We start from the raw sequence: 23404 nt of genomic DNA on the forward strand, positions 1-23404 counted from the left end.
CCGCGTAGAGCTATGGAAAATTATGGACGAGAACAGCTTCCTGGAAAGCTTACCAGACTGATCAAAGCAACGGTGGATGGTGTGCAAAACTGTGTGAAGATCTCGGGCGAACACTCCAGTTCGTTCGAATCGCGCCGGGGACTAAGACAAGGTGATGGACTTTCGTGCCTGTTGTTCAACATTGCGCTAGAAGGTGTCATGCGGAGAGCCGGGTGTAACAGCCGGGGAACGATTTTCAACAGATCCAGTCAATTTATTTGCTTCGCGGATGACATGGACATTGTCGGCCGAACATTTGCAAAGGTGGCAGAACTGTACACCCGCCTGAAACGTGAAGCAACAAAAATTGGACTGGTGGTGAATGCGTCAAAGACAAAGTACATGCTTGTGGGCGGAACCGAGCGCGACAGGGCCCGCCTGGGAAGCAGTGTTACGATAGATGGGGATACCTTCGAGGTGGTCGAGGAATTCGTCTACCTCGGATCCTTGCTAACGGCTGACAACAACGTTAGTCGTGAAATACGAAGGCGCATCATCTGTGGAAGTCGGGCCTACTACGGGCTCCAGAAGAAACTGCGGTCGAAAAAGATTCGCCACCGCACCAAATGTGTCATGTACAAGACGTTAATAAGACCGGTAGTCCTCTACGGACATGAATCATGGACAATGCTCGAGGAGGACTTGCAAGCACTCGGAGTATTCGAAAGACGGGTGCTTAGGACCATCTTTGGCGGTGTACAAGAAGACGGTGTGTGGCGGCGAAGAATGAACCATGAGCTCGCCCAGCTCTACGGCGAACCCAGTATCCAGAAGGTAGCTAAAGCCGGAAGGGTACGATGGGCAGGGCATGTTGCAAGAATGCCGGACAGCAACCCTGCAAAGATGGTGTTCGCTTCCGATCCGGCAGGTACGAGACGACGTGGAGCGCAGCGAGCGAGATGGGCAGACCAGGTGCAGAACGACTTGGCGAGCGTGGGGCGTATTCGAGGATGGAGAGATGCGGCCACGAACCGTGTATTGTGGCGTCAAATTGTTGATTCAGTGTTATCTGTATAGATGTAGACTAAATAAATGAAATGAAATGAATTGAGTTTTTGACATGAGAGAGAAGGCTATCGAAGAATGCCTCGTCTTCGTCTCTGTCTCGTGATGTGACTTTCTTCTCCAGTAGCTATAGCTTTCGTTGCTCAATATCCAGCAGCCGTGCGGTATGGATGTTCTTTCCAACACTTAAAAAATTTTTAAATTTTTTTACTGGAGGTGCCTTGGATGATTGCGACGATGATTCGGCAACCTCGAATGTCTCCAGGTTATTTGCGGACATTTCGAATGACCCTTCCCCTTCCAGTACCTCAACATCTTCGTACACCTCGGTAGACTGGCTGCCAGCAGATGGTGTTTTGAGGTTTCCGCTGGCTTTTCTTGGCTTCATCTGATCCTTAAGAAAAAGGAGACTGCTAAAATCACCCCACTGGCATCGCTCCAATGGAAAAAAAATAATGGCTAACATCTCTGGGGTTAGCTCGCGGTGGGCCCCATTGACAATTCAAAATTAGTAAACAAAAACATCATTTCAGGACTAATTTTCTGTAATGATGTAATTGTTGTTAAGCGATTTTAATTAATTTTTATTAATATCGTTATGTACCACGTATTCCATGCCGTGAAAAATGTGTTCGTTTTTCAATTTAATTATTTTTTTTTGTTAAATATCTTGGCTGTGCATATGCACAGCATATGTTTCGAAATGGACAAATTGATATGAAATTTGCGAAAAAGAATCCACGTGTCTTGGAGGGACTCGAACCCTCAACCTCCTACTCTCTAGATAGGCGTGATAACCCCTACACAACAAGATCACTTAAAGGTCACGTTTGCGGAAAAGCCATCAGAATCCGAGTACCAACCTCCACCGCGGTTAGCTCTCTTTTTTGCAAATTGAATATCTTTCGGATGCTTGATTTGTCCAATCTCCACATGTGCTTTACTGTTGTATATCCACAGTCAAATATTATATTTTTAAATTCATTTTGAACATTAAATTTTATATTTTTTAATTTAAATTAATATTTTAAATTTCGAATGATTTATTTTTAATAATTTTCAATATATTTACTTCAATTTATTTATTTTACGTACATTTTATTATTATTTATGTATTATATGTGATCGACTGTGGCGTGGCAGCGTCACGCTGTTGGTAATTGGCTATAGAAGCGGCGTAATTTTTTCAGAAGTTTTTCCAGGAAATCCTCCACAAACCGCTATAAAAAAATCTTCGGAAAATCCTCCAGGAATTGCTTCGGAAGTTCCTCCGGAAGATCCTCCAGAAATTCGTTCGAAAGTTCTTCCAGGAATTCATTCAGAAATTCCTCCAGGAATTTCGCCGGAAGTTTGGAAATATCTCCACAAATTCCTTTGGAAATTCTCCCAAGAAGTTCTTTCTGAAATTTTTCCGGAAGTTTCTCCTGGAATTCCTCCGGAATTTTCTCTAGGAATTTCTTCAGAAGTTCTTCCAGGAATTTCTCCAAAAGTTCCTCCATGAATTTCTCCGAAAGTTCCTCCGGGAATTCATCCAGAAGTTCCTACAGTAGTTCTCCAAAAAATCGTCCAAAAAATCCTTCGGAAGTTACTTCTAGCATATCTTCTGAAGTTTAATCATGAATTCCTCCAGAAGTTCCTCCAGGCATTCCTCCGGAAGTTCCTCCAAAAGCTCCTTCAAAAGTTCCTCCAAAAGCTCCTTCAGAAGTTCCTCCGGAAGTTCCTCCACGAATGCCTCCGGAAGTTCCTCCAGGAATTCCCCCGGAAGTTCCTCCAGGAATTCCTCCGGAAGTTCTTCCAGGAATTCCTCCAGAAGTTCCTCCAGGAATTCCACCGAAAGTTCCTCCAGGAATTCCTCCGGAAGTTCCTTAATTAACTCCTCCGGAAGTACCTTCAGGAATTCCTCCGGAAGTACCTTCAGGAATTCCTCCGGAAGTACCTTCAGGAATTCCTCCAGAAATTCCTCCAGGATTTCCATCACAATTTCCTACAGCAATTCCCTCTAGAAATTCTTTCAGGAGTTCCTACGGAAGTTTCTTAATGAATTTCTCCGCAAGTTTCTCCAGAAATTCCAGAAAATTGCTCCAGGTTTTTCTCCAGAAGTTCCTTCAGGAATTCTTTCGGAAGTTTTCCCAGGAATTCCCCGGAACTTCTTTCACGAATTTCTTCCGAGCTTCCATCAGGAATTCCTCCGGAAGTTCCTTCAAAAATTTCTTCGAATGTTCGTACAGCAATTCCTTCGGAAGTTCGACTAAAAATTCCTTCAAATATTCCTTTTGAAATATCTCAACGAATTCCTTTAGAAATTACTCCAAAAGGGAAATTAATCCAGCAATTCCATCACAATTTCCTCCAGCTATTCTTCTGGAAGTTCCTCTAGAAATTTCTCCAGGAATTTGTCCAAAAGTTTCTCATGGAATTCCTCCAGAAGTTTATCCAGAAATTCCTCCGGAAGTTCCACCAGAATTCCTCCGGAAGTTTGTGCAAGAAATTCTCCAGGAATTTCTTTGGAGGAAGGGAAATTTCTCCAGCATTTCCTCCGGGACATCCTCCAACAATTTCCTCTAGCGATTCTCTTGAAAGATCCTCTAGGAATTTATCCTGAAGTTTCTCCTTGAATTCTTCCAGATGTTTCTCCTGGAATTTCTCCGCAAGTTCTACCAGAAGTTCCTCCGGAAATTCAGCAGTAAATTTCTCCAGGAATTTCTCTGGAAATTCATCCGAAAATTCCTCCAGAAGATTCTGTAGCAATTCATTTGGAAGTTCATCCTGGAATATCTCAGAATGTTTTACCAAGAATTTCTCCATAAGGAATTTCTCTGGTAGTTCCTCCAGGAATTCCTTCGAGGTTCTTCCAGGAATTCCTCCGGAATTTTATCCAGGAATTCCTCCGGAAGTTCCTCCAGGTACTCTTCCGGAAGTTATTCTAATAAATCCTCCTAAAATCTTTTTGAAATTTCTCTTGAATTAAAAAAATGCACTAGGAATTCTTTGGGAATTCTTTCTGAAACTCAGAAATTGTTCAAGAAATTACATTGCAAATTCCTTCAGAAATTCACCTTTAAATTCCTGTAGCAATGTTTACTTTCTATTTCCCAGAATTTACACCAGTAGTTCCTAAAGAACTTCTCCTGGAAACTCCTTCTGACCTTTTTCCTGGAGATCTTCCAAAAAACTTCCGGAGGAATTCCTAGAGGAACTTCCCGAGGATTTCCTGAAGGAACTTTCGGAGGAATTCCTGGAGAAACTTTCGGAGGAATTTCTGGAGCAACTTTCGGAGGAATTCCTGGAGGATCTTCTGGAGGAATTTCTGGAAGAATTCCTGCAGGAATTTCTGGAGAAACTCCCGAAGAAACTGCGGACGAACTCCTGGAGGAATTCCCGGAGGAACTTCCGGAGAAATACCTGGAGAAATTCCCTGCTGAATTTCCGGAGGAACTTCTGGTGGAACTTCTGGAGGAATTTCTGGATAAACCTCTGGAGGAATCCCAGGAGAAACTTTTGGACAAATTCCTGGAGAAATTTATAGTGGAACTTCCAAGAGAATCGATGGAGGAAATTGTGATGGAATTGCTGGATTAATTTCCCTTTTGGAGTAATTTCCCAGGGAATTTGTTGAGATATTTCGAAAGGAATATTTGAAGGAATTTTTAGACGAACTTCCGGAGGAATTGCTGGACGAACGTTCGAAGAAATTTTTTAAGGAACTTCCGGAGGAATTCCTGATGGAAGCTCGGAAGAAATTCGATTAAAAATTGAAAATTTAAAATTTAAAATTTAAAATTTAAAATTTAAAAATAAAAATAAAAAATTAAAAATTAAAATTAAAAATTAAAAATTAAGAATTAAAAATTTAAAATTTAAAATTGAGAATTGAAAATTATTAAATTAAAAATTAAAAATCGAAAATTGAAAATTAAAAGTTAAAAATAAAAAATAAAAATTGAAAATTGAAAATTGAAAATTGAAAATTAAAAATTAAAAGTTAAAAATAAAAAATAAAAAATTAATAAGGCCGATACAAATATTTAAAAACAATTATTAACAATTATCGAATCATTTTTCCCAGAAATATTTTGAGGGGGCAACAAAAAAAATCGGGTAATTTTGAGAATTTTTAAAACATTCTTTAACAAACCCGAGGATTTTTTTTTATTTCTTTTCCTCCCCCGTCACCATCCGGACACTAGTAGGACAAAATTTAAATTAAATATCTGTATCGGCCTTAATTTAAAAAAAATAAAATTAAAAAATTAAAAATTAAAAGTTGAAAATTGAAAATTAAAAATTAAAAATTTGAAAATGCAAGAAAAATTAAGCGGAAATAAAATAAATATTTGCGTTATTTGTATTTGTGGATACAACAAAAGTATATGTTGATACGATGAAAAGCGTTTTGAAAAAATAAAATTTGAAATTGTTGTATTTGAAAATGTATTTTTGTACATGAAAGAAAAAAATCCGAATACCCCTAAGCCCGCTGCCAAAGCGGGATTAATCCTGACCTGTTTTTTACGTCATTTTTTCAGTTACATCAAAAATATTACGTGGAAAAACACGTGGAAACACTGCATTAATTTGAAAACGAAATATCGAGTACGTCAACTTTTTGTTACGTCAATCAGATGTAATAAAACATAATATTTACGACGGCGATGATGTGCATCGAATCTGATGTGATATTACTTTTTATTTTTTACTGTGAAGGTCAAAAAGCACTTTTAGGGGAATAGATCGCATTTTTTTCATTTTGCATGTTTTTGCATTAATTACTATGCATTGCCACCATTTTTTTTAATTAGATTTTTAATTTTTTTTTCCAAGGGGGGGGCTTTGGTAAAAACGTCGAATGCAACTTGTTGTGAGTGAATCGAGTAATGATAAGTTCCAAAAAGTGTGTATACAAAAATTTCAAACATACACACATACAGACAATACCTCAGTTCGTCGAGCTGAGTCGATCAGTATATAACACTATGGTTCTCTGGGCCTTCTATCACTTTGTTGTACGAGAAAGACAAAAAATGGTTTACGGCCGATTAACTTTCGGTCAAAAGACCGAGTTCTAAATAAATACTTTCTAACTTATATTCATTCGGGAATTGACAGTACAGAGCCAAATATGAATATGTTAGGCCGATGAGCTTCACCAAACACAATCGATAATTTAAAGCTCTGAGTTGCAACGAACTGTGGACTGATGACGACAAGCGCGCATTACTAATATAGGGCTGGCCTCTTAATGTTGATTTGATCAACAATAACTCATGTTGCATTTTTTGTCGCGAAATGAATTCGTGGATCTGCTAGGCTTCTTCCTCAAATTTGTTCGTTGAAAAATTTACTTGAGCAACGATGTTTTAGATTGTCTTCTATGAAATTTCAGATTTTTTTTTAAACTTCCACGAGAAATGCGTCTGATCGGCACATGTGAAAGCTAAAGCAAGCATCCGTCCAGAATGAAATTTTTTTTACAAGGCCTTATGCAGAGATGTCCTACACAGTTGGCAAAAAATATGCCCTTTTATTTTTTACAATTTTAGACAATCATTTAAAATACATTTAGTGAATGCAATTAATAGATGGACATTTAAGCCTTCGAAATGTCATTTCAATCTGACAAAAGGTGCACGCCAAATACACACGGGCGCGCGCACAGTAAATACACCGTCGTGTATTGCACGCCGGTGTATTTGCTGTGCACGCGACCGCGTGCCCCCGGCGTGTATTATTTTGACAGATCGAAGTAACATTTAGAAAACTCAAATATCCATCTATTAGTTGCACTCACTGAATGAATTTTATTTGATTGGTAAAAATTGTGAAAAATAAAAGAGCAGATTTGTTGCCAGCTATGTAGGACATCTCTGGCCTTATGTACCCCTAGGGTTTCTCCAGACCCAAGTGTGAGTAAATGAGGGGCACACTAAAATAAATGCCCAGATCTGCAGCAAATATGAATCGAGTTTAGAAGAAAAGCAGCTCCACAGTGCATATTTTATACATATGTTTGACAAATCATCGAAGACAGCAAAATTTTAAAATTACTGATCCGCTAAGATTTCGGAAAAAAGACTGAGTTGATAAGAAAATTATTTGGACGACTGTCTTCACTTGTCATAGGACCACTTGATCAAGTAGTGGAATTAAATGGGAGAGTAATAACTCGTCTTATGACAAGTGAAGAATTTGTTGTACTAGACCGTGACACACTAAGACACAACAACTGCAAGAAGCGGCGAATTTTAAATGCCAAAAATTATGATAAACTTGCCCTCAAATGAATCATTTTGAAGGTAATTCAGGTTATGCTATGTATCAATCAGATGCAAAAATATTTGTACACACACATACAGACATCTTCTCAATTCGTCGAAATAAATAGAGTAATGTGGCAAAATCTAAATTAAAATATTCACAATGATCGAGAGTTTCAACAATATGAAAGATAACAGCAAAAATGACCGTAATACAACTCGAAGCCGTAAAAATACCTACCGTTTATCACGCTGTACGTTGCCAGAATGTGCGCCATGCTGGTAGCCGGTGAAGTAAGCGCAAGCCCCATTCCGCAAAGCAATGCCCCGGCGATGGCCACCTTCCGGTAGGAGAACTCCTTGAGCAGCGGCCCCACGAACAGCCCGGAAAAGTTCATCATCACGTCCAGTGCGCTGATGATGATGGCCGCCCCGGTGGTGCCAACTTGCAAATCGTTCAGCAAATCGCCGAACAGCAACCCAAACGAAGGCTCAATCGAACGCGTTGAAAGCTTTGAATGTGAATGGATATAAGAGAAAATCAAGCGGAAACGATAAAAATCGAACTCGTGATGGGAGTGGGCGGAAACGAAGCAGAGAATTGGAAATTCTAAAAAAAAGCGAACTTGGTGCATTATAAAATGAACTCACATTGACCAAACTAACGCCGAAGGTGGCCGCCCAGCCCCAGCCGCCATCCGGGGCGACTTTCTTAGCCGCCCTCAGCTTTTCCATGGCGGGCGATGACTGGTACCGGTGCTGACCCTGCTAGAGGTCGTTTTGCCGCCGCTGGTTATGGTGACCGGAGGCGGAATGGTGTTAGCGTTGGCACTGGTGTAGCAGCTTGTTACCGTGTTGACAGCTGTTTAAATTGAAAACTGCAATGAAATAGGGAGAGATAAAAAAATATTATCATGGATGTATGTATCTCTATAGAAGTTTTATCAATCGATTTTTATGCAGATATTAGATAATCAAAACCTAAGAGTTTTGTTACAGCAAAACTACTTGTGTTGTGTATATGTGCCCTTCAAATAATGGTAACAACTATCACAGCATTTTTATAATTGAAACTAAAATATTCATAAACGTCAGAAACAAAAGAGGTTAGAGTTTGAGTTGTTTTTTAATTTTAAAAATCACAACCTGGTGGCTCTTCTTAGAATTCAAAAGCCTTTTCGTACATTTCTGGAAATTCCCATCAGAGCTTCTACACCCAGCTGGTGATTGTTCGATTTTCTAACAATTCTGTACAAGAACTGGACATATGCGAAAAGACTTTCTACGAACTATTCCAGAATTTATTCTCAACGACTTGCATAAGTCAATGTTTGTATAAACCACCTGTGTTAAATATAATCTGTTTGAGTGATGATATGTCTGTATAAATAGAGACATATCTGACTAAATGGTACCTTGAGTGATTACAAGTCTCCCCCACAGTTCAATTCGCCCTCACAGTGCTACGGTACGTTTGAACCCCAGCTACGACGAAGAAGCATTACGTGATTTTTATCAATGCCAAAACAATAATGCCATATGTATGTAGCTAATTGCCGTTGCCGATAAGCAAATCCCACAGGACTACTGTAACAGAATTTACAACCGATCGACCGAAAGTATACTAAAAGTGCACGAGTTAGGTATTTTGTTTGGTTTCGGATGGTTGCACATCAACTCCGTGCGGCGCGTGATTTCGCATAATGAAGCTCAAAACATTCAGTCAGTGTCACACACCATCACCTCGCTATCAGCAGTCTCCTGCAGATTTGAATCGGCGGCAATTGAATTTGCTGATTAGGCGTGTCATGAAGTTGTCATATTTCAAGGTTCTGCGCAGCTTGTCGCAGAATGGATTTTATTTTATTTGACTTGTTATGATGCGTTTTAAATTTGTCCGATGAACGTTATCTTTCGGAGGAAAATATTTGTTTTAAGATGCGAGCTAAGTGTCCTAAATTACGCATTACTCATAAAGCAGAATTTGTACGGCAATCACGTACGTCTGTTTTGAGACTCCTAGACATCGATTGGGCGTGATACCCTTAAGGCCTATACTACAGGGAATGTTTAGATGGTCTGAAATTTAAAATTTGTTAAAGGCATTTTTTTTTGACCCATTAAGTCATTGAGAAGGTTGCATTATTTTTCGAAAAAGCAAGCCGTTATTTTTTATATAAGCATTTGTTAAGTGAATATACTTGAAGGACTCAACTCTAGGTAGGGTGACCATATGGAATTTTTCGAAAGGAGGACAACTCACCAAAATCGTAGCGAAAAAGGAGGACAAAAAAACATCGATCCATTTTTGGATTTGAAGACTGGTTTACAGTTCGGAAAACGTGTCTCGGGATTTGGTCTCCCATGTATTTTCAAAGGGGTGAGAATTTTGTTTTACGTACCCAAATCGCGTAAATTCCACCCCTTTTAAAATGCAATTTTATTTCCTAGAATATACCGAAACATTGGAATTTGGCTTAGTTTTAGCTTAGCTCCTTTTAAGCTTAGCTTTAGCTTAGCTTTAGCTTAGCTTTAGCTTAGCTTTAGCTTAGCTTTAGCTTAGCTTTAGCTTAGCTTTAGCTTAGCTTTAGCTTAGCTTTAGCTTAGCTTTAGCTTAGCTTTTAGCTAGCCAGCTTACCAGCTTTAACAGCAACTGAGCCCACCCCAGGCTTTCCAGCCCCCAAACTGAGCAGGCTGAGCAGGCTGAGCCAGGCTGAGCCCTGGCTGAGTGTTTGTTCCAGCTGAGCCCCAGCTGAGCAGGCTGACCAGGCTGGTGAGCTGAGGCAGAGGCAGGCCAGAGCTGCCACCCCACTGAGCAGGCTGAGCAGGCTGAGCCACAGGCCTGTTCCCAGCTGAGCCCAGGCTCCCAGCCCCACCAGCTCCCCAGAGCGGGCTGTTCCAGGCTGCCCAGGCTGACCCCAGGCCCAGCAGGCTGTTCTCCTGGGCTCCAGGCTCACCTCAGGGCTGGGCGGGCTGAGCAGGCCTGGGCAGCTCCCCACCCCAGGCTGAGGCCAGGCCCCAGGGCCCTGGGCTGTCTGCTCCTGAGCCCGGAGCCCAGTTCCCCAGGGCTGTTCCACCCCAGTTCTGTTCAGGCTGAGACGGGGCTGACTGGGCTGTTCCCACCCCACCAGGGCTCCGGGCTGTTCCCAGGGCTGGGCAGCTGACTCTGTTCAGGGCTGAGCCTGTTCCCACCCAGGCTGTTCCACTGGGCCCCTGTCTGAGCCCTGTTCCTGGGCAGGCACTGCACTGGGGCAGGCTGGGCACTGCCCTGTTCCTGTTCAGGTGAGCCCCAGGCCCTGACCCCAGGCTGAGCCTGAGCCCACCCTGTTCTGAGCCCAGGCCAGGCCCCGGGCACGAGCTGGTGAGCTGCACCAGCCTGAGCCTGGAGCTGAGGCCTGTTCCAGGCTCCCCAGGCGGGCTGAGCCCAGGCTGAGCCCAGGCTGGAGCGGAGCTGTCTGGGCTCACCACGGAGCCCCGTCTCAGCTGAGTTCCCAGGCTCCCAGGCTGGTGCCAGCTCCCAGCCCAGGGCACCAGGAGCCTCAGCCTCAGGCGGGCTGGAGCCTCAGGCTGTTCCCAGCCCAGCTGAGCTGGGCGGGCTCCACTGCTGCAGCCCTGGGTTCAGCCAGCTACCCACCCCAGCCCCAGGGCTCCCACCCACCTGTTCCCACTGACTGTTCCCAGCCAGGGCCCTGGTGGGCTGGGCTGGGGCTGCCACCCTGTTCCTGTTCCCAGACCCCACCCCACCTTTCCCCACCTGCTTTAAACACTGCCTCCACAGCTTAGCTTAGCTTTCCCAGCTTCCTGTTCCCCACTTAGCTTTCCACCCCACTCCAGCTTCCAGCTTTGGCTTCCCAACCCTGTTCCTGTTCCCAGCCAACAGCTTGTACTCCCAACTGTTAGCCTGCCCCAGCCTTTAAGCTGCTTTAGCTTCCTGTGCTTAGCTTTAACAACTAACTTATTTATTTAGCTTAGCTTTAAGCTCCCAGCTTTAGCTTAGCTTTAGCTTAGCTTTAGCTTAGCTTTAGCTTAGCTTTAGCTTAGCTTTAGCTTAGCTTTAGCTTAGCTTTAGCTTAGCTTTAGCTTAGCTTTAGCTTAGCTTTAGCTTAGCTTTAGCTTAGCTTTAGCTTGGAAACCTTTAGCTTAGCTTTAGCCAGGAAACCACGAATATTTCCCACGTTATTATGGTATGTGGAGAGATAATTATACCGTAATCCGGGGGAACATTGATCACCGGGGTAACATTGATCAGTTTCACCGTTTTCAAGAAATGAATAAAATATTATTACCTGTTATCACAATTACTTATTGTGAGTCAGGTATCTTAATCTTGACTAAATTTTGCTGCTGAATAATATAAACTTCGTATAAATTTGCATTTATTTTTCGCCAAAATTTGAACATAAAATCAATATTAATTTTTGAACAAGCTGCCAAAAAAGGCCTCAAAACAAGTATAACAATAAAAAAAATTAAGCTCGTACCTATAGTTATGTGATAAGCAATCTTATTTTCTTGGTTAATCCATAGTTTTTATTTCAAAATTTTGACATATATTGTTGAAAACTATAAGGCGTTTGCATATGCTTTCTCTATAGATAAATGATTGATCAAAGTTACCCCAAAATGAACTCGACAAAAAACATTATTAAAACAAGTTTAAAATTATCAAGTAATCAAGAACAACAGCCTTATACGTTCTACATGTAGCAGTACTCGTTTTAAAAATATGAAAAAAGCTATGATACCACTTATGGAGGAAATATTTACAAAACAATTAAAAAAATGATCAATGTTCCCCCGGATTACGGTACCTTAAAATTACATCCCAAAAAAAAACTCTTATCGAATTTCACCCACAAAAATTTCGGAAATTTAAATTCTCGTTTTCTCTTTGATCTATCAAGAAATTTCTTCATCACTTTCGTCGGAATCCCAAAATAAGAAAGATTTGAAAATCTCTTTGAGAATTGTTTTCTTACCAAAATTTGTCTGCAGATGGAATATCTCCTCCAATTCCAACTGTCATAATCTACATAAGTCTATATTAATCACTTTTCAGTTATAAACTGTAAGCACCTTCTTTGTGATAGTAAGATTTTAGCTTCGACTAATTTTAAAAACAACAGTTAACAATTCTCGCTTAACTTTTCAAAATGACCTAAGTTACATTTTTTTCATAAATTAATTTTAATACACAGGATTTTGTTTTCACACGATTTTTTTTCGCTCGTATTTTTGATCGTGTGACTTCAATTTACCACCGAACTCTTCGCAACATGTTTAAAAAAATCCAAAATAAATCAAAGAAAAATCACATGATAATTAATATGCGTTAAACATTTAGGATGAGTGGAAAATTGATAAAATATAAATCGTGTAAAAACAGAATCCAGTGTACTGCAATCAATAGCTTTCATGCTGTTCTGTTGATTGCAGTATTCAAATTAATTCATGAAAAAAATGTTACTTAGGTCCTTTTGAAAAGTTATGCGAGAATTATTCAATAATTGTATTATGCTGGCATTTTCTTTCAGCGATATTCCACAGAATTTGAAAAAAAGGCGGATCGTATACAATTCTGAACATTTGGCAATAGATAACTGACTGAACATTAGGTTCTATAAGGACCGAACACAAGATGCCTAATAGACCAGGGGGGGATTTTTTTTTCTTGAATGCCATTGTGAATCACAATTTAAGCCTCCCGGAATTCAAAATATGCATGCGTGGAATACTAAAAATGCCAGTTTTGCGTGGCTTTCGTTTTGAATGGGGTGCTCCTAACAACGCGAGTGCATTTGGTTTCATACTCCGGAAGGCAATTAGGTTGCTGCAAGCAACCAGCTTCACTTGACTTGTGCTGGTCGGGAAGGTTCTTTCAGAAATTACGAAACGCTAAATTTGATGATTTTGGACTCCCACCCTCCCCTCGTAACACTTTTTGTATAGAAGGTTTTTTCATGAATCGTAACGCTCGGCCTGATCCCCTCTTTTCCTCTAAAGCGTTACGTAATTTAGGAAAGGCCCCAAAGAAACTGAGCTGTTCAGATTAGTTCATATTACTATTTCATTCTAGACATGACATTGCTGCTACTCTTTGCGTCACACGTTCTAGAAACGTACCGTGCGTGCATTTTTCCCAATTCCGATTCTTCTGTTATCTTCGACACCTGTGTTACTGTAACTCAAGCATTTAATTTTCGATATTAACATTGATTTTATTCGAGAACTTAAAGGCAGAGTGTAAAATAATCGAAATTTTTTAGTGAAGTCCATTTTTCTTCATTTGTCAGTTCACTTCCGACACATTCATAGTCGGCTCTGGACAGTCAATATTCAGTTGAATATTAGTCATTGAATATTTATGCACATTTTACAAATTGATAAATTATCTGAAATCTGAACACGTTTCAAATGAGTAAAGTGATTTATCACACAGGACTGAATCCGATTTTCATCCGCGAGGCACTTTCAGCGGTAAATATCAACATACACAATGATAATTATATTTTTTTCTGCACATAGTAAACACATTCAGTGACAGTCGAATGAATGAGTTCGTGGAGTAGTCGTCTGATTATGTCATTCTATGTTTTGAATATTCATGCGATGTTTGTCAAAATTCGGACCGAAGTTTCTTCATGAAGATGAATAATTTAAGCTCTGCTTAAAGGACAATATTTAATATTAGAAAGCAGTAAACGGTAATAAAGAAAACCGTTTTTTTAAGTATCCAAAAAGGAGGGCATTTTAGCGTAAAAGGAGGCATCTGTTATTAATAAAAAAGGAGGACATGTCCTCATTAAGAATACCGCCAACGGGGGTGTCATTGGGCCAAAATGTGGTATGCTCCAAATAAATGTTACAATGCTCTAGTAGTTAACATTGGAATCAAGTTTTAACTAGTTTGGTACAAGCTTGAACAATGAATTTACCTCTGTGTGGGGAAAAAATAATAAATGAGGGAAATTATTATATACGTTATACGTTGTTTCAAATTGGCCCATTCTCACCCCTCACAGGGTTCGATAAAACAACAACAGATTATCGTAACATGATAACCAGGTATCCATCTATCTAAAAACTAGTTATGTAATAGATTTGTGGGACATTAATGACACTATTTTAATACGGGTTCATTCGATCAATAGTTTTACATTCAAATTCCAAGCATTATCGTACGAGCACAATTAGTTCTTGGAATTTGTTTTGTGATTTCCTAGACGTGAATTTTATTATAATTTCGAACCGTTTGAAGTTTTCATCAAAATTCGTAACAGTTTCTGAGATATTAGGAGTTGAAACATTTTTCGTTTTTGGCCCAATCTTACCCCCTAGGCCCAATGTCACCCCGAACGACGGTACCATATGGTCACCCTAATTCTAGGGAATTATTCAATTCATAGAGCGAAGCAATTATAGAAGTCTTATCCATTTTGACTGATTGAACATGTTTATAGTTTTTGTCGTAGTGTGGTCAAATGAATAACCCAAATAAGAATATTTGCATAGCAAAGAGTTTATAACGGTGTTTAATAAGAAAAACATTTTTCTGATGCTAATTTCTGATGGCCATGTTGTAAATGGAGCGGCATTTTCAAGTCAGCGAATTTTATCACTGAAATTCATTATTAGACGATGTTTTCACCACGTAAACCAAGTTTTTGGGAACAATTAATACAATCAGTGAACATTTAGAATTACTGTTTTGATTATTTTAAATTTATTGCCCAAGATTACATTATTTTTAGAGCGCGTGGTCATCAATCTTATTTTTTAATTAGCATTACCATTAAATCAAAGGGGCACCTAATTTCAATGATAGTACAATAACAAATAATAATGTAAAAATATTATTTTGTAATCACTCTCATCATTATTTTCATCAACGGTATATTTTGCTATTATTTTTCTGCAATGTTTTATTTCTCTTTTTTCAAAGCAACATTTTTGACAGCTGTCGCAGCCAAATTCCGCCTTTTAAAGAGGGTTTCTAAATACACATTCAGTTTTTAATTCTGTTGCTCGGAGCTTGATTTGAAACAACCATTGCGCTTCTACTTGATTGTAGATCTGACGACCTGAACTCAAGAACGTTTTGGATGACCTTCAATGTATTGAAATGCAGAAATATCGGTATAACGATTCTTGGCAGGTATTCAAGGATCTGTTGGAAAAGGTTTTGATAGCTGCCGAAAACATTTTGGAGGTCGTTGTTATGTAGGTCTTACGAGGCGAACTTCAGAACATTTCATGCGCACGTCTTCAGGATCTGCAGCACTTTTTTATACACTACACATTTGTTTCGACCGCGGTCACTGCACTGGTTCTATTGTTTTACTTTTAGGCGAATCACCGCACAAAAGTAGAGCGCAAAAACCAACCGCATTGGAAGACGGTCGAAACGAGACTCTTGACCATCATAGCAACAAATAAGGAAAAAACACAGACATTTTTTAAACTCATAAACGCGGGAAAAGTTCTACTAATCCCCTTTGAGTAAGGTCCGGGGTCATGAAATTTGGTCAACGATTTACTGAGAACGAGCACTTTGGAGGAGGTGACTGTCGTCCCGGCCTTTTACGGGTTAAGTCAAGGGGTAACCAACTCTAAACTTTTCACAGTATTCCAAAATACTAATAAATACTAGCGAAATACTATTGTGTACGTATGGAATATTGATCAAAAAGCCCTGGTTCGGAAAGCATTGTTTATGTTCTGACATTATGATTGTTACAGAACAAGGTACAGAAATACGTAAATAACGTTATAAGTCATTCGTGCTGTGTTCAAGTTTTTATTTTCTCCATTTATTGGAAAACTGTTCCCATAATAGTGGTAATGTTCGTTTTATAGTGGAACTCATTTATTTCTTGAATCCAATTTTGAATTCCATTACTATTAAAGGAAGAGCCGTACCGAGACGAGGATGGACAAAAAATGGCTAAATGAAAAGCGGGAGATTTTCGAAGGAGCTATAATCTTAAAATAATAAAACCAAATGCATATTTCGGACTTAAATAGTGCTGTGTTCGTAGATCATTGTGCCTAAGAGAAATATAATATGTGCTACACTCAAAGATTCAAAATATATTGTTCCTTTCTATCCATTATTTTTGAATATCTTTACATGAAAATCTGTTTCTCGAGACGAGCCAGCCTTGGGCTGAAAGTCTCGATAATAAAGATATAAAAAGAAGTTCTGGATGGTATTGCAAAGCAGTGAATAAATTGATAACTGCCACATTCTACCAAAAGCAAAATCTGTGCACTATGCTTTTTTTTTTAAGTCTATTGACTTTTCAGCGATCCTTTTGGAAATTCTGGATCAAATCTTCAGATGTTTATAATTTTTGAACGTAATTTAAAACAAGGAATTTCGGTTGGATTTGTTTCTAATAATCAGGATTTCCGGCTATCAGTCACGTGAAATTGTTCATAATTTTATATCATTGCCAACGTTTCGAAACTGTGACTGAAAGCTTTAATTGCTGATTTTAAGATAAATATTGTTCCATCATTTATAACATATGAATAATATTCCCAAAATGACTGTTCCGGCTTAATCTGTATAATTATTTATTTCTATAATTCGAGCTAACCACTGAAAATAAACTCAAAATTGAGAAACAAAAGAATTTTCACTCCAATAATTTGTTTTTGATTGTTACTGATATGGGTGCATGTTATGAATTAAGAGAGCAGTGACCCTTACAGACGAGTTCCCAGAAATCCTCACAAGCTTGAAGCTTCCTTGAATAGTTCCTAGATTACATATTCGCTCCATTTTTAATTATCCACAATATGTATGGTAAGAACATTTTCAAGGAATTCAGGTTGAAAAAATCCCATTTCAACAATTACTGAGTAAATTGTGTTTTCTAGACGAAAAAATAAAACTTATTCTCATAACTAATCTGCTAAAAAGGTACATTTATTTGGCATAAATTATACTACTAGGATACTACGCTTGATACTACGTATATATTGTTACGATGATAGTTTCTTAGGACCATGAAACCTTCTTATTCGATCATTCGAATATTCGAATTTCTTGTTGTGAAGCATCCACAGCACTGTGGATTTCTTGATGTTGTATACTTTTTCGTTGTTTCCTTTAATTTTGAAGGTGTGTTTGAAGCCAGTTGAGCAATCTCGTAAATTTAGTTCGCCTCCGCAATTTTCAAAAATTTCTTCAGCGTTTGTTATTTCCTCTGTGGTTTCTTCATAACTGTCCCCACCACATTCCACAGCATTAGAATCGTCATCTGATTCTGTCTGCTCATCTTCCGTACTTAATATTTCATTGTCATCTGGTTGCGTAGCTTTTGTCTTCAAGTTGATCTGGTCATTGAAATTTATGTCCATTTCTTCAATACCGATCGATTTAAGCATGGCATGCGCATCAATTCTTGCGTTTTCAATGGTAATCTTAATCTCTTCATCTGAGGGCAACCCGTTTGAATTAATTTCGTCATAATCGGTATGTTTTTTGGTTCCAGTTGGAAATTTCAATACATGCTTCCACGTGTATTTAACTTTAAACTGCATTTGCAGGCGCTTCATTTTAGTGATAAGTTCTCCCATACAAAAATTAATTTTTGTTGAATTTGCTGGTGCCATAGATCTAAGTTCTCGAAATACATGCTCATTTGGTTGACTTGATAAGTGCTCGACTATGAATTGTTGCGGGACCCAACGATCTCTGCACCAAGAGAGGAAAATGACAAGTAAATGTGCATTTATTTCAAGTGACAAATACACATTTGATGTAATACAGTTTTTGATATTGTGAAACTGTTTCCAACACCATCCTCGCCAAGCGCGAAGCAAAAATAATGAGCTCCTGTAAAAATTAGAAATCACATAATTCTTAAAATCACTTCAAACTTGAAATTATACCAGATCAAATAAATTCGCTTGAGTGCATGCATGTTAATTGCTGTGTACGAGCTTAGATAATTAATACATAGATTGCTCAGTGGCACATCGCGGCTTGTACTCTGATAGCAACAACCTAACCGCCATCTGATGGCCATTGGGTGAAGTAATTATCAATGTGGGCTGCGCATTTTGATTCAAATTCATCCTGCGCACATCGACTTTTTACTGGTGCATTTTCATCTGACATTTAGATGTTGGAGGTGCTTATAGCGGAATATTTCAATATATCCAATTTGTGAAAATGTTTTTTTTTGTTCTTAGAATTTCAATTAAAGGCGTGTTCACCAATTACGAAACATTACATTTGGAAATATTAAAGTTCTTCCACCCCTCTTTCGAATTCATTATTTAATTTATTTGTATGCCAGTACCACTAGAACTAACTCCCTCCGTCTCTGTACAGCCTTACTTAGTTTGTGAACAGTCCTATATATGATGGCACTGAATTCAATTTACTGGCCCGGCACTGGTTATTTTTTTATAAACACTTCAGTTCACCCAAAAAGTTGAATTCAAAAAAATAAGGATTCAAGTTTTAAAATAGGACTAAATGATAAATTACGCTAGCCGGCAACAAAAATGACAACACAAGTTGTCAGACTTCCGTGAGTATTTTCATCGATTTACGGTCCACTGTTTCGGGTTCCTATCGAACTCCAACTTGAAGAATATTTTGAGGTAAATATTAAACAATTATTATGCACACATTTATATATACTGAGAAAATATATGAACTCCAATTGCAGCTACCCAACAAAAATGAATTCAAGTGCATACGGAGTGATGTCAACAATATTACCAAAGTAAGTACCATAATTCTATATGGCTAGATTTTTTTCAAAATCCAAAAAATGTGAAGTGCAACGATAATATTTCCGGCAGGGAACCCATTCCTGGTACAAGCTCGTGAATTATCGATGTAGCTTCCTGATACAAAATATTACAGTTGCCGTTTCAGAGGGAAGCGGTCTGCCGGGAATAGCTATCGTTTTCTTGCATTAGGATTTGTAATTGTATTTATCTTCATACTTTCTCGATAAAGCTCGTGAATGGGTTTTCTTTCAAATATAATCTTGTTTCTTTTTAGATCCTGTCATGGCTTTCAACCGTTTGAAAACTATCCAGTGGTTTTGCATTGCAAGAATCTCCAAAAAACCTGAAGTTTTCTAGACGTCTTTATGCGGAGGATGGTAAGCCGAAATGCAAGCTGGCCTTTCTAAATGTATGAGACTATGTGCGACTATCAGTGCATCAAACATAATATTCTATGAAAGGTAATCCAAATACACTAAGATATAAGGCAACGACAGGTATTTCCGGAAGGTTATTGCGTTTCAAGCCAACCCTCTAGAGTGATAATTATAACGGTTAGTATTATGCTTCTCGAGATTTTATAGCATTTTGCTATTTTACCTCTGTCTCTCTCGATTGTGCGCCGCTAAGGTATTTGCCATATTGTGGTACCTTGATTATGGAAATGCAAAATATTTCATCACGTATTACACACGATTACCTAATGGGAATTATTACTACAGTATACTGATCCAAATGCAGTAGCAACAAATGTAAAAAAATAAAAAAGATCCCGTTTATTCCACCAAACACTAACTATCCATCGAGGGACAATAATATGTTGCATACCTTAAAAGCGAATGTGAAAAACCGCGCCAAAAGATCACATCTGTTTGACATGTCTTTATTTACTTTTTGCATGGCGCACAACTCGGCGCACGGGAGCCGGCGCGTAACTGGCGCGCCAGTTTGCGGATTTAAGAAAAGAATCGCAATATTAACGTACGGCACCACAAAATCTCGAATTTGAAAAGCCTTTTCCTGGAATGGGATACCTGCCAAGGTACCTGTCGTTATCCCATATGAAGAAAAACCGAGAGAGTTTCGTACTTTTTTATGACTATTTGAGTAAGAATCGCCTGACTAAGAACATTTTCAAAACAAGAATGCTGCTAAAATAAAAACAAATTCACCAGTCAAATGCTTTCTATAAAAATCACTACATTACAATCATTACATATCTTCGCGCTCACCATCAACATTAGGGCAAGGTGGGGTAAGATGGGTCAGTCCCGTTTTTGAGCATCGTATATGTACATTTTAATGCAGATCTATATAATGCCTTTGTAAGAAGAATAATTTCTACCTTATTGTCGATTTGAATATGAAAGTTCATTTATACTCTTATACTCGAATTGGAGATAAAAATGCATTTTGAAATAGAACGGAAAGGTATCATATTTTTTCAGTTATATTTCTAAAGTGAAACACACTTTCTAGAAAACTTGTAATCCTATTTTGTTATTTCTTTGTTATTAAGCTGCAATTGCATTAGAAGTAAGATTATATATGTAGATGATATTTGATATTGAACCAGCTCAGTCATTAATGTTGATGATGCGTATGAATATTATACCTACTGCGGAAGATTCGACGGTTCTATGTACATTAGAGTGGGGCGTCATGGTCATTTTTTCAAATCAATAATGGTTTTTCGAAGCCATTCTGGGTCCTAAACAACTGTGCAGAATTTGGGACCGATTGGTTGCTTCATCGCTTTCCGCATCGCGTTTGAATTTTGTATGGAGATTAGTATGGGAGAACGTATATTTTTGCATTTCTACTACTAGAGGTTTCAGTTCATCAGTAAACCAAGTGACACACTACGTTAAAGTATAACCCAAAAGATGTCGAAAAACTTTGCTGAAGAAGGCACTATGCTGGAACGTCCACGAAAAAAGTTATAACGCTTCGAAGATTGAGTGTTCAAACCATATGCAAAAAATCATTTAGTCTGCCAGCACTGCTGAACTACGTGGAGCAATAATTTAACTGAGTGTTATTTCAAAATTATTGATTGTATAGGACTTCTGAGCTAATGGGAGATATTAGGAATAATTTCACAAAGTAAAAATTCCGACTATAAGGAAAATGGGTTTTGCCCTCTGACAATTACGGGTTGTCCGGTGCTGGCAGAAAAATTGATTTCTTGCATATGGTTTAAACAATTAATTTTCGAAACGTAATAACATTTTTTGTAGACCTTCCAGCTGCATACTTTCTTAGGCAAAGTCTTTCGGTATCTTCCAGGCTATATACTAACGTATTGAGTCACGTGATTGATGATAAATTGAAGCCGCTAAGAGCAAAAATGTCTAAAAGTACATTTTCCCATACTAATCTCCATGTAAATTTAAAACGCGATGCGGCATGCGAGGTCGCAACCAATCGAGCCCATATTTTGCACAGTTGATTGGGGTCCCAAAACGATTCAGAAAAAACTTGATCTCACTTGATCGGACGAAGTTTGCGTTTTTCTATACAACTGCGCCCCACTCTAATGTACATGCTATTGGGTTGAATTAACTCATTCTTCAGCTATATCTACATCTGTAAATCAATTTAAGCACGCTAAATAATATTTAACAAGAAATATAATTTGGACGGGACTTTCTATTATGATAGTAGGCTGATGCACATACTAAGTGAAAAAGGTATTATAAAAACGGACAATCTTTATTCTAAATTCGGAAAAATGAATAAACATAGATGATATATTTACTGTTTTCTTTCCCTAGAGTTATAGTTTATAGAGTAAAATGGAAGCGTTCTTAAATCTAGTTATATACATTCATTATTACTAATCTAAATTATTATTTACAATATGTACACAATAAGTTAAAAAAGTAGCTATAAATTTATATAAACATTAGCATAAACAACAAGGAAATTAAGTTTATTACTTATCAAGAAAATAAAAGAATGAGAATGAAATTCAAAATATGATATCAAAAGGACTAATTACATATTTACAAGAATTCATAATATCAATATACATATTTACAAGTTTGTCGGTCTGCGAATCGAAAAAGAATTAAACTTTTTTACCTTTGGATGTGTCGAACATTAAATGCGACAAACGGGAAATATTAAGTTTCTTCGCTTTTTCAGTTCTTCTCGTTTTCTTCTTCCGGTCGCTATTCACTCTGAATCCATCGTTCATTTTGCTTAATTTGCAGCAGATTAGCATGTTTAAATATTTATCTGTGATTTTTAATGCACACGTGTGGCAAAGTACTTCCATGACGAGATCTGCATTTGAGTGTTCCATATCTTCATCATTGTCTTCAATGGATACCGAAGGATACTTAAAAAGTACTTGTATTATATCCAATAGTTCCTCCTTCACTCCTACGGTATCCATTTCCAACAATTGGTCGAAATATTGCTCAAATACTTTGCAAACACCTTTGAAGTAATCAAATATTTTTTCACCTGGCGTATGTATTTTTACAAGTTCGTTATATTTCTTATACCCAGCAAAGGATGTTTGATCACTTGTAATATTGTCGCTACCTAAGGTCATTCTACTGATACAATCAGCATGGCTCAGTTTGCTACATGCCCATCCCGTCGTCCAGTGTATACTCGAAAGCTGGTTTTCATCGAAGGAATCGTCGATATCTTGCAAGGTTTCCACGAAATTGTTTGATCCGTTGCGAGAAGGATCTTTATGCACAACATCCAACTTTTTTAATTCATCGCTTGCCACAATGTACTTGCTGACATCGGCTTGAACATTTCCAACCTTTTTTGGTACTATCAGTTGGTTCACCACTACTGCTTTGTACGCCGAAGAAAACTGGGAAGTATCAGGGTGCGTGTTATTTCCGTTCCTCCATCGAATTACAGAAAAAAAATGTTCTAGACAGTCTTGGGACAGGTTACGAGTGCGGAGGAACTTGAAGTCATGCTGCATTTCCAATTCTTGCCAAAGGAGTTTCAATGCAGAAATGTAGTAGAGCCAACCTTCGATAAAAAACGGTGTTTTTGAGTTTTTCATCAATGATGGAAACTTGTCTTCCTGAAAATCGAACAAACGGATTGTTAGCTAGTGTGTGTGTATATATACTCAATCCTACCAGCCAAAAGTATGGAACCGCAAAATAAGTATTGCAACAACCCCCAAAAAGTTTAGCATCACTCCAGAACTTCTATATTCGTGGTGATGTATCATCGAATCTTTTCCATTTTGAATGATGGAACCTACAACAAAATTGTTTACAACGATAAGTGCATTAGGATGGAGGACAATTTAGCTCCCTGGGGTGCATTGCCAGAGTTACGGATCCGGATGATTCGTATTTAGG

At 38.4% G+C, this 23404-nt stretch overlaps 1 protein-coding gene and 1 long non-coding RNA gene across 5 annotated transcripts in view; one reads left to right on the plus strand and one right to left on the minus strand.

The window, feature by feature from the left end:
• LOC134205866 (uncharacterized) overlaps positions 1-23404 on the minus strand; it is a 131889-nt gene that overhangs the window by 6802 nt on the left and 101683 nt on the right. For all 4 annotated transcript variants that reach the window (XM_062681527.1, XM_062681528.1, XM_062681525.1 and 1 more), the window contains exons 2-3: positions 7950-8176; positions 7540-7810 (exon numbers count right to left, since the gene is read on the minus strand). In XM_062681527.1, the coding sequence (XP_062537511.1) occupies positions 7540-7810; positions 7950-8033 (355 nt within the window). In that variant the 5' untranslated portion in view covers positions 8034-8176. The remainder of the gene's footprint in view (positions 1-7539; positions 7811-7949; positions 8177-23404) is intronic.
• On the plus strand, positions 18818-20043 carry LOC134211741 (uncharacterized). Its single transcript, XR_009979080.1, has 3 exons — positions 18818-18920; positions 18989-19045; positions 19330-20043. It is a non-coding gene; the product is annotated as an uncharacterized LOC134211741 (long non-coding RNA).

Source organism: Armigeres subalbatus, chromosome 1, assembly GCF_024139115.2.
Source record: "Armigeres subalbatus isolate Guangzhou_Male chromosome 1, GZ_Asu_2, whole genome shotgun sequence".
NCBI classification, from domain to species: domain Eukaryota; kingdom Metazoa; phylum Arthropoda; class Insecta; order Diptera; family Culicidae; genus Armigeres; species Armigeres subalbatus.